This window comes from Talpa europaea (assembly GCF_964194135.1).
Source record: "Talpa europaea genome assembly, chromosome: 11".
NCBI classification, from domain to species: domain Eukaryota; kingdom Metazoa; phylum Chordata; class Mammalia; order Eulipotyphla; family Talpidae; genus Talpa; species Talpa europaea.
In genome coordinates, this window is record NC_140078.1 from 45,076,483 (window position 1) to 45,094,123 (window position 17,641).

General features: G+C 37.8%; 1 protein-coding gene across 1 annotated transcript in view; it reads right to left on the reverse strand.

The window, feature by feature from the left end:
• Nucleotides 1-2,056: 2,056 nt before the first annotated feature.
• Nucleotides 2,057-17,641, reverse strand: part of VWC2 (von Willebrand factor C domain containing 2) — a gene marked incomplete at both ends in the record, with an annotated part of 149,923 nt that continues 134,338 nt past the window's right edge. Inside the window, one exon of the mRNA XM_084247971.1 lies at nucleotides 2,057-2,208. Coding sequence (XP_084104097.1) covers nucleotides 2,057-2,208 — 152 coding nt within the window. The remainder of the gene's footprint in view (nucleotides 2,209-17,641) is intronic.

Genomic DNA, 17,641 nt, shown 5'->3' on the forward strand with positions numbered 1-17,641 from the left:
TTTTCAATGAAGACAAATGTTTCAATTTTTCTTGGTTCTTTTTCAGTCTCAAAGGATTGAATGCTTTCTTACACTGGGAATGAAGCTTTTGACATTGTGTGCATTTTCTCAGGAGCCTTTCTAAGCTTCTTTCACTGACTTCTAGTTTAGCTCCTACCACAATGCATTGTAATTTCTAGTTCATGATATGCAGAGATCAAATCATCATGTAGGCAAGAAGTGATGCATTATTCTTTGAGGAACGGTGAGAAGTAGGTAGCGTTCACAGTAAACTCCTGGTAGGAGATGGATCTTTTCACACACCACCCTGAGTGGGGGTTGAGGGAAACAGGGATGAGGCCGTTAGCAGTTAAAATGCTGGGCTTTTGAGGAGTTAAGCTACTGGGGCTTTGGCAGTTGAACTGCTGTGAGGAGGGGTGTTGTAAGAGAAGCCACCGCTTGCCAGGTAGTTTTGGTTTGGATATCTGCGTTATGACAGACCTGTAAATCAATCTCTCTCTCTCCCTCCCACCAACTATATCTCACTCTCAGTGTAAATAGATCCTGTTTTTGTAGTTTTCTCAATGTGTCCGCTTTTGGGTCACACCTGCAGTAATAAGTATGAGAGTTAGAGCCAACAGTGGGGTACTAGTCCCCTCCCCACATCCCTGGGTTTGCTATATTTCCCCTTTCTTCTTGTCACGACTGTTTGTACTTGATAGGTGCTTAACTCAAAATTTTAGAATAAATATCAGGAAAGAAACATTAAATAGTGATTACAGTTTTTGTGGGGTTTTTTTTGTTTTTTTTTTTACTTTTTAACTACTAAAACTCTACTTTTTTCAATCAATGTGTTAATGTGATTGATGGCCAATCAATGATTGATGGCCAATCAATGATTGATGTGATTGATGGCCAATCAATGATTGATGGCCAAGTGTTGATGTGATTGATAAAGGTAGAAATATTCTTTACTATCAGTCAGCAGGACTTGCAGTGACTTCTTCCCTGTGCAAATGAAGAGAAATGGAGTCAGTATGAAAATATGTATAAGGTATAGTGTGCATATGGCCATTAGCATTAATGTTTGTAATTGGAAAGGACTTTCCAATGCTTTCTCTGCTCTTGAAGTGTGACTGAGATGGGGTTGTCCCTTGGGATTTCCCAGGTCCATCAAGGAGGACTGAAGATTATTCCACTGAGAAATATTCCCCTGAGCAAGAGCTGGGGTATTTGTGCCACATTTAGGGTGTACATTTGAAAGTTCTATTTTCCTTAACATTCCTCCAGAGAACTGCAGGATTCTCTTATTTTACTCTTTCCCTCAATTTAGGGGATGATTTAAAGTCATGTTTAAAAGAGAAAGTTATTCAAGTGAAGATGAAATACATGTATGTGATTATCTATGCCCCACAACATGGGAGCCTTGAATTAAAAGTGTATTTTGGTTATAGAGGTACACTCATTTCTCAAATGAGTGAGAATAGAGATGATAGAAAGAGTAAGTTTTTATCTGAAGAAACATATTTATGTGAATGAGACTGGAACTTCTAAGGATATCACTTAGTGGAACAGAATTAGTTAGTATTCCACTAGAGATCTATTATTGTATAGCCTGTTAAAGATGCACTGTCTCAAGATTTGAAGAACAGCAACCACAAACAATCCTGTGTGATGGAATCAGAACTGAAAAAGATCTGCAGGTACACACTGAGGATGGTTGACAACACAGCATTTTTAATCTGTATCTATAGAAAACATTTATATCAGCTCTCTAGTAGAGGGATTATAGAAATGCATTTCATATATAATAGTATACTTTAGTATACTTACTGTGAAAATAGCACATTTATTTAGAGAGGAATTTTATGGCCAAAGTTCTTGTTGATGTTTTGAAATGTATCCATTTCTTTCTCTTGCAGTAACTGATACCAAGAAAAGCAAAAGTATCAACAGTTTTCCATAACTCCTCATCCAAAGTCTTCTCATTTTGATTGATATTTCCCAAAATCATTTAGAATGTTCTTGTCAGTAAAATATCCTAGAAAAAAACGTCAGCATCTGTGTCTGGTTCAGCCTACATCTGCCTGCACTCGTGTCGGGTGCACATGGCCTGGCGCTCAATCCTCCACGTGCCCTCCTCGTAGGTGCAGTGACAAATGGTGCACTCATCAGTCTTCACTTCTCTGCCCGCGGGGATGACAGCCGTTTCTGCAAAGCAGTTTGGACCTGAGATGCAGAAAAATATTTTGTATTATGTGTGTGCATAAATATATGATGCAGTGAATGAGATAGTTCACCTCTTAGCATGTGTTTTATTCACTCTCTTTTATTAAGGACAGTGGAAAATTTCTGAAATGAAACTGATGCTATTTAAAAATTTTCCAAGTGACAAAACTGTGATTTTTTCACTAACAGACTATTCCCTTTGGGGTCCTCATATGTAGGCCAAATCTATAATTAATTTCAACATGTCTTGTTTTTCATGGCACTTCAAGGAGAGTGAGCTTAAACAAAGTGCTTGAAATAACATATATTCAGGGTAACTGCCAACCTCTGAGAGCCAGTTTTCAAATGTCAGCCTACAAAACAATCATTTGCAGTGTTCTTTAAATTTAAATCTGGTTCCTGGACCTCCCTGCAAATAGGGCTGGAGAATTTGCTTTGAAAACAATTTCCACAGTGATGCTGATACTCATGGTCTGGGACACCACTTTAAAAAGTACCATCTTTGAATGTACCAAGAGTATATCTGTGACATTCTTCCACGAAAACTGAAGAATCCTTCAATTCTCAGCCAACTATAAAATTCACAAAAAGATGCTGCCTCTGCATTTTATTCTGTGCAAGGTCAAGGACCTGAATAAATGAGTATCAGAAAGAGTTCAAATATGAAATGAAATAAATGGTTTTTAATGTTATGATTTATACACCTGATTCAGATATGAGCACTTGTTCTACTACCAAACCTCGCTCTAAGATGGACGTATCAGTAACTTCTTTTTTTTTAAGATTTATTTATTTATGCATACAAGAACTGGGGTACAGGCCAGAGGTATGGGGGTGAGAGGATTCACCAGAGACAGAACGGGGAACAGAACAGGCAGACTAACTGAATACACTGCTGAGGGGAGTAGCGGGCAAGTCAGGAGAGGTCTCCTGCACCATGTGGGTAGCTCCCTGAACAGCCAGGAATCAAACTAGTGCTGCAGAGGCTGCAGACAGCTTCATAGTGCTGCGCTCAATCCCTTGCACCACCAGGGATGCCCATCAGTAACTTTTGTGGATAGTAAAGGCCCACATCCCTGAACTTCATTAGTGTGCTCAAATTTTTTCTCCCTTTCTTTGCTCTTAAAGTCTTTGATAATGTCATAATAAACATGTTTAATTATAACATATGAAGTCATAAAATATATGAAAAAGATTCACCAGCAACATTAAAAAATTAATTTAGTCCAAAAAAATTTCAGGATAAAAACTGGACTTCAAAAAATTTCTAATCAAAATAATACTAAAGCCGAATGACTCATGATTTTGTGGCTGTTGCTTTTTTAGTAATCCAAGGGGAAAGTATGTGGGCTCCTGAATGTGGATCTTTGGAAACCTTGGTTTCTAGACCCCTTCTTCCTCTGAAACTTGTCCTTATTTACCACACAACATGGTCTTGAGGTTCTTCCCTTGACCTCTGTCTTTGCTTCTCAGGACTCTCAAAGCATTCAGAATCACTCAGTTGGGAGTGACTGCTGTTACAGCTCCAATCTTATCTCTCCTGAGCACTGGTTCTGTGTTTCCAGGGGATCACTGCCTATGTCGTCTGCTGTTACTTCAGACCTTGTTCCTCTGAAAGTCACACTCTTCTATCAGCTTTGGTGAATGACAGTACTTTGAATATACTTAGTAGGCCAACAAGATGTTCTGTATCTCCAACACTCCCACACAGTCTGCCCTGGGCTGTCTCCCATGCTCCTTGGCCTAGGATCAGGATCTACATGGGTTTCTTTTCTTTTTCTTTTTTTTTAAAATATTTATTTATTTATACAAGAACTGGGGTACAGGCCAGAGGTGTGTGTGTGTGTGTGTGTGTGTGAGAGAGAGGATTCACCAGAGATAAGAGTGGGGAACAGTACAGGTGGACTGACTGAAATGCACTGCTGAGGGGAGCAGTGGACGAGACAGGAAAGACTTCATATGTTACCAAAAGTTGCTGCCTGTCGGCATCCCCTCCCTCAGGTGCCAACAGGTTGAATGGTCCAATCAGGCTGTATCCAGGGTGGAGGACCTTAGAAGTGGACACAAGGAAGTGCAGGAGTCAGTTTGGGGTGTGTCCAGACTCCCAGAATCATCATACTGTGTACCTGCATTAAAAAGAAGAAAGAAGCTTCCAGCAGCTAACCCCAAGAAGAGAGATACTAAAGAGTTTTGCAGGGACTGGAAGGCTGGGCCAGCCTATGGTCTTATTGCTACATGGGAAGAGTACTAAACGCCCTGGGCCTGGTGTCTCAGATTGCTGTTTGGATCATGTGGCACCATCTTTTGGTGCTGCTGCCTTTGCTGTTATCTGTTTCAGTGTCCAGTGCTGTTCACTGGATCTCCAGATTGTTGATGTGGCTTCTGGGCATCATCTCGGCGAGCCTGCCTGTGGGTGCCTCTGACTGCCAGGTGTTCCAAGCCCTCGCTGACAGGAAGTTGCCATCTTTTGAGGAATGGTCTTTTGTTTGAGAATTCTGAATGCTGTGGACTCTATCTAAGGTGAGATAGCCAGCCACTTGTGGCCTTACTAACTCTGTGTTTCCCTTGTGTGTTAAATAAACCCCATTATTGTTCCCTGAAACTGAGTGGTCTTGCAAGTGTGCATGTGGGTGAGAATCCACAGGTAGTGCCCTATGCTCTATCAGGTACTGTCTTTGGAGGGCTTTAGTACCCATATAGCCCTGCTCCACATGGACTTGAATATTTAGTTTCTTCTCCAGGCTTGTGAAATTTTTCTCTATTATTTCTTTGAATACATTCTGTTCCTTTCTCTCTCTTCCCCTTCTCTACTACCCATTATTATTACTGCCTTTCATCATGGTGTTGGATGAGTCTTGAACTGTCTCTTCATTCTTTATCTTTCTCTTTCCTATCCACCTTGATTTTTTTTGTGGCTAGGAAGGAGGTCACTGAGGTCACTGATTTGATCTTCCATTTGGTCTACTCTACATCCATAATTTTCAAAAAATGTTGTATCTCCTCTATTGATCTTTTTATATCCTGTATTTCCCATATTTTCTTATTTAAACCTTCAATAATTGTCTTCTGTCCATTTATGTTATTTTTCAGACCATTCATTTTTTGCATTTTCTTTTGTATTTTTGATCTGCTTTTCTGTGTTTACTTCCATTTAGTTGAATTTCCGTCATGGCAATTTTGACCTCTCTATTTGATAAGAAAAAAAGACATTCCATTTTTTTTTCTTGTAGTTGGATACTGGAGATTTATTCCCTCTGTGTGGTGAAATATTCTCTTTAGGACTCAAGGTGCCATGTATTGTATTTTTCCAACTGCCCATTTTGCTATTTTTTGTGTCCTGAGGTTGCTGAACTTCCACTTTTCCAGCAGATGGCACTGTGGTTTTTTCCTCTCTAAAAAATTTTCCTGACTTGGAATTTTATTATGTTATATGATGTATGCCAGGAAAAACTTATGTGCTTTTGAGTTAATTTTCTTCATTGTTTGCATTTATCTGCTATGGAGGTTCTCAATTATATTTTTTTAATTTGGTTATAGTAATTTTTAGATTCATTATTTCTAATTGTAACTGTCTCATATTATCTCAGTTTTTATTCTCTTACTGTTTTATATAATACATTGTTTATTTTAGTTAAATGAGCTGTTGTAACTGTTGCCTTGCATATTCTCCAACTCTTGATTGAGACTTCCTTGGGGTTTCATTGCAACAGCATTTCTGTTGTGGTGTCTCTTCATTTTATAGTCTTTATGAGCTATAGTTTTGATAGACTTTCAACTGTGGTTATACCATTTGGAGAACTGGTTCTGGAAAGGAGGGATAGGTAGAAAGAAACTGAGCAGTAGGACCCTGAAGGATAGATCACCTCCAGTGAGCATCAGGAATTCAAGTCCTCTACTGTGCATTGGGTATCAAAATTGCATAGCAGGGTTCACAGTGATCCCAACATCCAGGCCAGCTCCTCAGTCTAAATGTCTCTTAAGTCTCATGCAAGCTTATAACTCCAAACTATGTTTGAGCACTATGAGCAGTGCTGGTCACAGATTGCAGTTGCTACAGGGTCACAAGCATGATCAGTTCTCTTTTAATTTCCAGTACAAGGGCCTCCCTGGTGTTGCAAGGGGTCAATGTGCAACCTGTGAAGCTATCCATACCCACTGCAGCATGAGTTCGATCCCCAGACGGGGAGCTACACACATGGTGCAGCTGACCTCTCCTGACTCACTTGCTTCTCCCCTCAGCAGTGCATTTCAGTTGATCTGCCTGTTCTATTCCCTGCTCTGTCTCTGGTGAATCCTCTTACCTCCCACACCTCTGACCTGTACCCCAGTTCTTGTATGAATAAATAAAGACATCTTTGAAAAAATAATTTCTAGTACAGAGTCTCCTTTTGCTGTTGTATGTGTGCCTGTTGTAACAGGTGCTTAGATTTTTGTTAATGGTATTCATGTGTTGTCTCGATTTTACCCTGGATTAGGGGGTGGCATTTTAACATCAGGCTTTGAGTGGTAGCCTTCTTTATGAGGATATACAGGTGAACCCCCTGATCCTGCTATTGGACTCCAGCAATTCTATATTGGGGGCTTCATGTTTAAAACAGTAATCATCACTTTGCACCCCTGCTCCATAGTTCTCCAATAGTGCACTGTCTGTCCTGAATACTATCTCTCTACATATCCTTATCCAGTGTTATGCTGGGTCTCCAAATTCCCCAATATGGGTATATGCCCTGAGTAGTCAAATGTAGGGGATCCATAAAGTTGTTACCCCCTCCATCTCATAGATTGTGCTAGCCTGGTATTACTGTAAATACAGTCCATTTAAAGTTTTACCTACTCTTACTTCTATATAACAGACCTAATGCTCCTAATATGTATATTATTCATCTGTTTTTCTTTCTGGATTTATTGACTTAGTCCTTCTGCTTTGTAGCTGGGAGTGTATGAAGGAGGTAAGGTCTTCACTGCGTCACCATGTTATTGAATTTTTCCTATTTCATTTCTGATGTTACAAATTTGTGTCTTCTCTCTTTTATTCTTAGTCAATCTGGTTAAAAAGTATTGTTTTATTTTCACAGTTCCAGCTTTATTTTTTTGATATTTTCTTTATTGATTTCATTCTTTTAATTACTGCTTTTATTTTGATAATTTTTTCTGCTTATTTCAGATTTGCTTTCCTTTCTCTTATTTTCGAAGGTGGTTTTAGTTTGATTTCAGATCTCCCTTCTTTTCTTACATATGCAGTCCATACTATAAATATTCCTCCATTAATTCAATATATTTTTGAAATTTATCCTGAGGCCTCTTTTTTGACCCATGTGTTTTTATTTATTTATTTTTAAAGACTTATTTATTTATTTATTTTTTATATAAGCGCTGGGTACAGGCAAAAGCGCAGGAGGGTGAGAGAATTCACCAGAGCCAAAGCAGGGAACAGAACAGGCAGACAGATGGAGGACACTGCATAGGGGAGCAGCGGGCATGGCAGGAGAGGTCTGAGCGCCATGTGGGACCCTTGCCGGCAGCTGGGGATCGAACCAGCACTGTAGAAGCTGTGGGCAGCTTCACAGCCCAGCACTCAACCACTGCATCACTGGGGAGGCCCCCCATGTGTTATTTAAATTGTGTCATTTAACCTCCAATTATTGGGAGGATTTCCCAAATACCTTTCTGTTATTTATTTCTATTATAGCTTCACTGTGTTCTGAGATTAGACATTTTATGATTTCTATTCTTTTAATTCACTAAGGTATGTTTTTAAAACAGAATGTGGACTGTTTTGTGAAATGTTTCATGTAAATTTGAGTAGGATATGTGTTCTGTTATTGTTGGGTTAAGTAGTCAACAGATGTCAGTTATACCCACTTGATTCATGGCATTGTTGAATTAACTATGTCTTTACTGATTGTCTACTGGGTTTAGGAGGCATTAAAGTCTCCAAGTGTATTAGTCCATTCATCTATTTATTCTTGCAGTTCTATAGCTTTTGCCCTACTTATTGTGACTCTCTTGTTAGGTGAATGCACTTTTAGGTCAGTTTTGTCTTCTTAGAGAATGGATACTTTATCATTAAGTAATTTTTCTCTGTATTTGATAAATTTCCTTGCTTTGATATCTAGTCTGAAGTTAGTATAGCTATTTTTTTCTTTTTAAGATTTATTTACTTATGCATACAAGAGCTGGGGTGTAGGCCAGAGGTGCAGGGGTGGAGATGAGAGGATTCACCAGAGTCAGAGTGGGGAACAAAACAGGTTGATTAACTGAAATACACTGCTGAGGGGAGCAGTGGGTGGGACAGGAGAGGTCTGCTGCACCATATGGGTTAACTCTCTGGCAGGGATTGAACTGGTGCTGCAGTGGCTGCAGATGGCTTCATAGTACTGAGATGTAACCCCTTATGTGAAAGCCCCTATTCTTTCTTTTTATTAGTGTACGTTTGGTATATTTTTATCCATTCATGTATGCTTAATATACATGTATCTTTAAATTTAAAATAGGTTCCCTGCAGATAACATATAGTTTGGTATTTAGTTTTGACACACTCTCTCTTTTTTTAGCATATTAAGATTTAAAGTGATTATTGAATGGAAATAAAAGGTGATTGCTGATGCAATTGGATTGGTATGTATAATATCTGCTACTATTTTATATATTTTGCCCCATTTTTTGTCCCCCTTTTTGTCTTCTGCTTTCTTTTTGTCTTTTCTGGATTTAATTCAACATTTTATGTGACTATTTTCTCTTCTTCCTTAACATGTATACTACCCTTTTTTTTTAAAGTATTTATCTTAGAGTTTTCAATATAAATTTGCAATGAATCCAAGTCCATGTTTAAATAACACTGTTCTGTTTCATTATTAGTCTAAGTAATAACAAACAATAAGAGCAGAGGCCTTATGAGTCCCCGCCAATGGAGGATTTGCAATCATCCCAAAGACCCAGACAGTGCCCACCTGGACCTGCAGAGTCCTCACAACATCTATCTGCACAGACTCCTGACCAGTCAGGGAGGGAGGAGCCATACCTAGAGGAAACCCCACATGGATTCCAAAGCTAATAATGGGCAACGGATGACAACATGAATTCTCCTGGAATAGTACAGTAGAGAGTGGGAACAGTCTCCAGAACACCAATGCATAGACATGGAAACTATGTTCTCCCTATCAGATATAGAGTTTAGAATTGTAAAGGTAGAGAAATATAATGAAATGGAAGACATCTCAGAAAAAAACAAATGAAGGTCCTTAGAAATAAAATCAAACTGAGACTGAATGATTCTCTAAATAAGATAAAAATGGAATTTCAGGATTTCAAAAGAGAAATACAATAGTTGAAAAATCAGGAGAAAATCACAAAAGTAGAACAGATCAAGTAGAACGAGTCAGTATAATTGAAGATGCAGATGTACAAAGAACCTGGGTAGTGAATGAAAGAGTTAAATAAAGCAAAAAAAAAAATGAAGAAAAATACCAAGAACTTTCTGATTCCAATAGAAAAGGCAACATAAGAAAATTGGGATACTGGGGCGGGGCGGGGAGTGGAAAAAAGTAACAAAAATGTATTTAAATAAATAATGTAGGACTACTTCCCAGATCTAGTAAAGAGAATAAATTTACAAATCCAGTAAGCTAAAAGAACCCAGCATACCTAGATAAAGTGACACTGACACCAAAACATATAGTAATGAAATTTTCAAGAGTTCAAGGACAAAGAAAGAATATTGAAGCTGGCAAAGGGGAAGAAGCAGGCAACATATAAAGGTGTCAGAATCAGGCTAATACTAGACTCTCTGAAGCAAAGAGAGAATAAAATGACATGTTGCAAATATTTAAAGAGAAAAACTGCCAGCTGACAATACCCTTTCCTGCGAGGTTCTCCTTCAGATATGAGGGAGGAATAAAGGCCTTTCAAACACAGACACTCAAGAGTTTTGCAAACACTAAACCAACCCTCCAAAAAATGTTGAAAGGAGCTTACATACTGAAACCAAAAGGAGACACATACACAAAGAACTGAAAAGGAAATAAACTGATCCACAAAAATTAAGAATAGAATGACAGCAACAGACTATTGCATATTAATAATCACTTTAAATATAAAATGACTGAATTCACAAAAGACAGAGAATCTAGTTAGATTAAGAAACATAATCCAACCTTCTGCTATCTCCAGGAGACATATCTAAACTCCAAAGACAAACAGAGGCTCAAAATTAAGGTTTGGAAAACAATCCTACAAGCAAATGTTACTTTAAAGAAGGTGAGGGCAGCCATACTTACATAAGACAAAATAGACATCCAGTTTAAAAAGGTAACAAGAGACAGATAGGGACACAGTATAGTGATTAAGGGAATAATACATCAAGAAGACATAACACTCATCAACATATATGCACCAAATGAAGGACCACCAAAATACATTAGGCTACTACTATCAACTCTGAAAACAAATATTGGAAAATACATGGGGGAAAAATGGTAGTAGAATTCAACACCCTACTTTCACCAATGGAAAGATCAACTAGACAGAAAATAAACAAGGGTACAATTACCTTGAACAGAGAATTATGCCTCTTGGACCCACAGACATATAAAGGAGATTGCCCTCCTCAAAACGAGAATACATTTTTATCAAGCGCATATGGTATGATCTCCAGAATAAACCAAAATTCTGGGACACAAAAGAAATAACAATTTTGTAAAGATTAAATTCATACCCAGCATCTTCTCCTAACACTGATGTATCAAACTGAAATAGGGTGGACAGGGGAGGAGGCCAAATGGAAGGATAGAACAGTCACCCACCTACCCAGGCTCTAAGCAAGAGATCCATCAAAAAGCTCCAAAAGACCAAAAGGCAAAAACCAAAGCCAAGGGCTATAGCAATACAATACTGACACAACAGAAGCCTATGGGCTATGGCCAAATAAAGGAAAGTGCCCAATAAGAGGACAGATCACTGTCTACAGGTTCTCATGTGCACACACACAATTACTAGGGAACTCAGGCTTCATGAGCAACCAACATGGGGTTCATTTTACAAACAGGGGAAACAAAGAGCTTACTATAAGTGGCAGCTATCTCACCCAGACAGTGCCAGGGATTGTTGCCACTGGTCACCAGGAGTTCTGGACAACACTGGCCAGTAGTGATGGTCACTAATGGCCCCCCAGAGTTAGTGCCAGAGACACCAAGTGTTAACAGTTCATTTTGAGTTGTTGGATGACACCAACAACAAACAACTCTTTGAGACACCAGGCATGGGGCCCTTGGTGCTCCTTTCAAGAGATGGAAAGACAGGACCAAAGGCCATCTCTGCAAAGGTCTTCAGCTTCCCTTTCCTCATTGGAGGTCAGATGCTAGATGCTACTTTTCTTCTTTTTTTTTTTTCTTTAAATCATCAGGAATAAATTTAATCTATTGGATAAGAAGTACAAAAAATAAGAGATAACCCACTAAAGAGAAAGCATAAAATGAGCTTCTTTTCTTTTTTTTCAGCTTCTGGTCCTTTGTCTTTCATTGGAGGCCAGGAATGGAGTCTTCCCCATCTTTCTTTGGAGGCCAGAACCACCTGTCCCCCAGTTCCCTCCAACCCTGGCTTATATCCTTCTTCAGGGTGACCCACACACATATCTGATTGAACCATTTTTCAATCTTGTGGCAATTCAGACCATCTCACACATGATTGGTCCATTCCATGATCCAGGAAGTACACAGCTGCGTAAAAGGGCTCTGAGGAGCAATTGCCACAACCGACTTGTGGTGGAGCAGCAGGGTGAGAGAACAGCATTGCTGCTGCTGGCTTCTGCCACTGAGGTGGCTAGGTTCTGGTAACAATTACAGAAATCAACTATCAAAAAAAAGCAGAAAAATCTTTTGAATTATGGAGATTGAATAAGACCCTCTTGAAAGACCAGTAGGTAAATGGAAAATCAAAGAAGACATTAAAATATACCTCAAGACAAATGAGAATGAGCACAAAACTATCCAAGACTTAGGAGATGCAGTAAAAGCAGTACCAAAAGGGAAATGTATAGCAAGACAGTCCCATATCAGAAACAAGAAAGTGAACAAATAACCTATTCTCTCAACTCAAGGGATTAAAAAAAGAACAAAAAAAAATCCAAAAGACAATAGAAGACCAGAAATAATAAAAGTCAAAGCAAAAGTAAATGAAATAGAAATTTAAAAGATGAGCAAAACCAAAAGCTTGTTCTTTGAAAAAATAGACAAAACTCTAGCAAAGCTCACCAAGAAAATACAGGAGAATTTTCTAATAAATAAAACCAGAAAGAAAAAGGGGAGAAATCATAATAGATGCTACAGAAAACTCAAAAGATACTACTATGAACTCTATATGCTAACAAATTCAATAATCTTAGAAGAGATAGACAGCTTCTCAGAATTATACAATCACCCAAGACTGAATAGAGGAGAAAAAGAAACCATGAACAAATCAATCACAAGCAAGGAATTTGAAACAGTAATCAAGACTCTCCCAAAACACAAGGAGTCCAGGACAGCATGGATTCACAAATGAATTCTACCAAACCTTCAAAGAGTAGTTAATGCCTATCTTGCTCAAAATCTTCCAAAATAATTGATAAATTTGCACAGAGCTGGAGCTCATGATATATATGATTGAATGAAATAATGAATTGCCATAACTAAAATAAAACACAGCAATGCTGATGGGGAATCTGACAATATATTTTAGGTTCTTACAAAAAGGAAAGGTAAGTCACAGGATGACATGGTGTTGATGAAAGACCCAAAAAGTTTCCTGGGGACATGTCTCCTTTATTTCCACCAAATATTAAGCAGTAAGGAGCAGCCAAACTCATTAAAATGACAGGAGAGTGGTGCAGAAATCCAAGTTGAGTAGAAGCCCAGGGGCGTCCACATTTACTCAAGGCAGCACATTTTATTTTCAGCATGAGATTACTGCCATTCTTATTTTGGGGGGAGGGAAGAATTATGATATTAAGGAATTCACATTATTTACAGCAGTTCCCTGTCTTTAAACAGTTGCTTTTTCTCTGCCTTTTGTAAATCACTCTCCTACCAACTCCTGAATGTGAAATGTCTCCATGATTATTTATACAGAGGAAGTAACATCTAGTGCATATAAATTTCCCTTTCATATAGCTAGCATATGTTAGTGTAGTGGCAGGATAGGCACAGTGCAGGTTTTCTGATCCAGCAGATGGGGTAAAGGAGAGTCCTGGTGCCCTTGGTGGCTTTCACAGGCTTTTATTGAGCTTTACATGCATTGCAGCAACCAGGTACATGGCAGGCAGGGGTGCTAGGAGGCCAGGAGGCCAGTAGGCCTCCAAGCACCCCCCCCCCCGCAAGTCTTCACTCTGGGTTTCTTTGGCCTTCTTTCTCCCCCTTCTCTCTCCTGCCTCTCTCCTGCTGCTTCTCTTGGTGACTATCTCAATACTCCTCCCATGGCCCACAGAATTAAACAAGACAGCTTACAACAATGTAACAACTGCAGATGCCCCATCAGTCAGGGCAAACCTAATGGTGGGAGGGCAGAAAAGCCTGAAAACTATTAACCCTACAGTTAGATTCACAAGGTATTGGTCTCAACAGAATAGAAAATTTTGTTTTCCTAACATGCACTGTCATTTCATTGTTAAGTGAGATTAAGCAACTAAAAATGTTTGTGTTCGTGTGTGTTCATGTTCACAAGTATGTTTTTCTATTACTAGTTCAAAACCATTTCTTTAACAGAAAAGCTTAACAGAGCAAAAGAAGGAAAAAATAGCAAATGACACTAAGATTTACATGAAAATGAAGTCAATTTGGTAAAAGAAGTATTCTTCAAAACTGTTTCCAAAGTAATATCCTCTTTCTGGGTGACTCTGAGAGAGTGTTATGAGGAAATATGTTTTTCATGGTTTATATGTCCTTTTTCTAGATGCCTTAAACCTAGGAGATAACTCTTTGCTCATCTCATTGTGATCTGCAACCATATAGAATTTATCATATACTACTCGGACCCCACCAAAATCAACAAATAAAACTGTTCTTCATTTGCCAGTTTCTCTGAGTTCTCAGAAGCTGGGGGACAGCACAGGGTAATTCATAGCACAAGCAATGGGTTCATGCTCCTGTCTTATAGCCACACCACTGGAATGTTTTCCTAACCAAAGTACACTGTCATTTGTCATTTTGGAGTCAACCACAGGCATAAATTTTTACTGGAATTGGTTGCAAAATTATAAATTATGTTATTATCAATCCATTAAATATAGGAGAAACAAATGGCAGTATATAATTGTTAAGTGTGTTAAGTGTTATGTTTCCTGTGATCATATTCACATAATACTAAAACGTCTGTGCTGAGGGCTAGAGAGGAAAGGGAAAAGGTCTCAAGAAAGGAAAACTACTGTATTTAATGTACTTATGGAACTACTGCATTTAATGTACTTATGGAAACAGAGGAAGAAACAGTGCACTATTGATAAAGCAAATGAAAATAAGTGATTATAAGAGAATCTGTGTTAAAAGCAAGTTATACATACCTTTGAAAGTGCAATTATCCTCAACATAGAACACAGTAATTAATGATTATTTTTTATTTTTTTCTTCCATATACTTTATTGGGTAGGTCTTACATCTAAGTCTTTAATCCATTCTATTTTTTTAAGATTTATTTATTTATGCATACAAGAGCTGGGGTGCAGGTCAGTGGTGCGAGGAGGGTGAGAGGACTCGCCGGAGGCAAAGTGGGGAACAGAACAGGCAGAGCTACTGAAATACACTGCTGAGAGGAGCAGTAGGTGAGGCAGGAGAGGTCTGCTGTGCTATGTGGATCAGCTCCCTGGCCAAACACTGACTGGGGCTTCTGAGTATTTTCAAGGGTAGTAAAGGTCAATTTTATACTAAAAACATGGATTATAGGGCACAAGGGGTTAAGCTTCAGCATTGTGAAGCAATGATTATTTTTTAAACATGAGTAAAGATAGGGGCCTTCCTGGTGGTGCAAGGGGTTAAGAGACAACCTATGAAGCTATTGGCAGCCACTGCAGCAAGAGTTTGATCCCCAGCCAGGGTGCTACCCACATGGTGCAGCAGACCTCTCCTGTCTCACCCACTGTTCCACTGAGCAGTGCATTTCAGTTGATCTGTCTGTTCTGTTTCCCACTCTGTTTCTGGTGAATCTTCTCAACCCACCATGCCTCTGGCCTGTACCCCGGTTCTTGTATGCAAAAATAAATAAATCTTTTTTTTTTTTTTAAAGACAGAATGTATTCTAATATGCCAGCTTCACCTTCCTCTGGTAATTTTGGCAATGTAATTGTTAACAATTTTATGTAAACTATTTATTGTGTAGAAAAATGCAGAAATACTGAGTTGGAGAGCTTGATGATTTTTCACCAAGTCAACACAGGGATGAAACTATCACACGAAGAATAGAATGTTCTTGGGACCTGATATTCCCTGCATGCTGCTGTCCTGATTTCTAACAGAATAGGATAGAGTTGCCTATGTCTGCACTTCACAGAAATATAATCATGATATACCCCTTTGTGGCTGTTGAGCACTTTTTGATGCTGTGTTTACAAGATCCATATATATTATTGCATGACATTACATTTTATTTGTATACAATTTATTTATCATTTATCCAAACATCTATCAGTAATAGAAAGCTATTAAAAACTACCTATTCTTAATCATATTTTAGGTATGTACTTACATTCCAGGAATGGATAGGATAACTGTCAACTATAGTAAAAATTCAATAAATATACTCCCAAAGTGGTTGCACAAATTTACACTCCTAGAATTATATAATTCCAGTTCTTCTAAATCCTTGGTAATATTTGATATAGTCAGTTTTTACCCATTTAAGACTACACCATTAGGTACATATAATAATTAGGACAGTGATGTCTTCCTGTTTTGTTGATGATTTTCTCATTTGTTTCTAGTGATACTACTTGCCTTAAAATCTACATTACCTGATATTGATGTAGTGCCAACTGCTTTCTAATGATTAGAATTTACATGATTTATCTTGTTACATTCAACATTTTTTTATCTGATAGCTAAAATGTCCATTGAAAAATGAATAAAGTTGAAAAATGCACTGTGAAAATCTCCATCTATTAATCATAATTTTAAATCAATATTTATTCTATATAATGATGTATACATTTGGGCTTTAATCTATAGGCTTGTAATTTATTCTATTTGTCCCATTTGTTTTTATTTCTATTACCTTTTATTTGATCTTCTTATGGACTAATTAAACATTTTTTAATCCCTCTACTAGTTATTTTTCTGCTGTCTGAAATATTCCTTTGTGCATGTGTATTTCTTTTTTTTAATTGAAATAACACTGGTTACATAAAGTGATAATGCAGTGTTCATGTATGTGTCACTGAGCATCTACACACATATATACTACAAGTTCACCATTGAAAGTCCAGTCTACCATTGGCCATATTATTGTCCCCTTTTTTTTCTGATTTATGCAGCCCCCTTCTCCTTTTGGGTCTGGTAACCACTAGTAGGTCTTATAGTCAAAATGCTTATTATTTTGTTATTTGGTTCATATGTTTGTTGGTTTTCTTGAGATATTTCATAAAATTGAAAAACATATGATATGTGTCTTTCTCTGTTGACTTATTTCACTAAGCATAATACCCACTATTTCAATCATTGTCGCTGCAAATGGTGGGGATTAGCCTTTTTAATAGCTAAATAGTATTCCATTGTGCACATGTACAACATCTTTATCCATTCATGTCAATGGCCAGTTAGGTTGTTTCCAGTTCTTAGCTATTATTAATTAATGATGCAATAAACATGGGGTGCCTGTAGCGCTATTAATTAGTGTTTTTATATTTTTTGTGACATGCATGCCCCTTTGAATTCTCTGTACAGTACAAATTTACTGCAAAAAATAACAAAAAAATACTTTCAGTTATCCATTTTGTTTGCTTTGTCTTCAGGAGGACTGGAATTTTTTTAATATAGCCTTCATTCTAGAAGGATAGAATTCTTGGTGCTGATTATTTTCTATCCAGTGATTACAGCTCACATTTCCTTTCTCTGGCTTCAGCCATTCTGTTGAGCAGCCAACCATCAACAAAATTTTGTTTCTTTGATGATGAGGTGTCTCTTTTTTGTTTATTTTTAAGACTTTCATCCTTGTTTTGATTTTCAGCAGATTTACTATGATATGTCTTGTGGATTTTTTGGGATTATTTGCATTATGTTTGTAAGGTTTCTTGTATTTGTGCTTTGGTTTCTTTTGTTGGTCTTCCTTGAGCAGATTTCTATCCATTCCACTTGTCTTTCTTTTCTCTGACACTTAAGTTATATTGATACATGCACCAGAACTTTTCCTATAAATCACTTTACTTCTTTCAATGTTTAATTTTTCCTCTGTACTTCATCTGGATCTTTTCAAATGA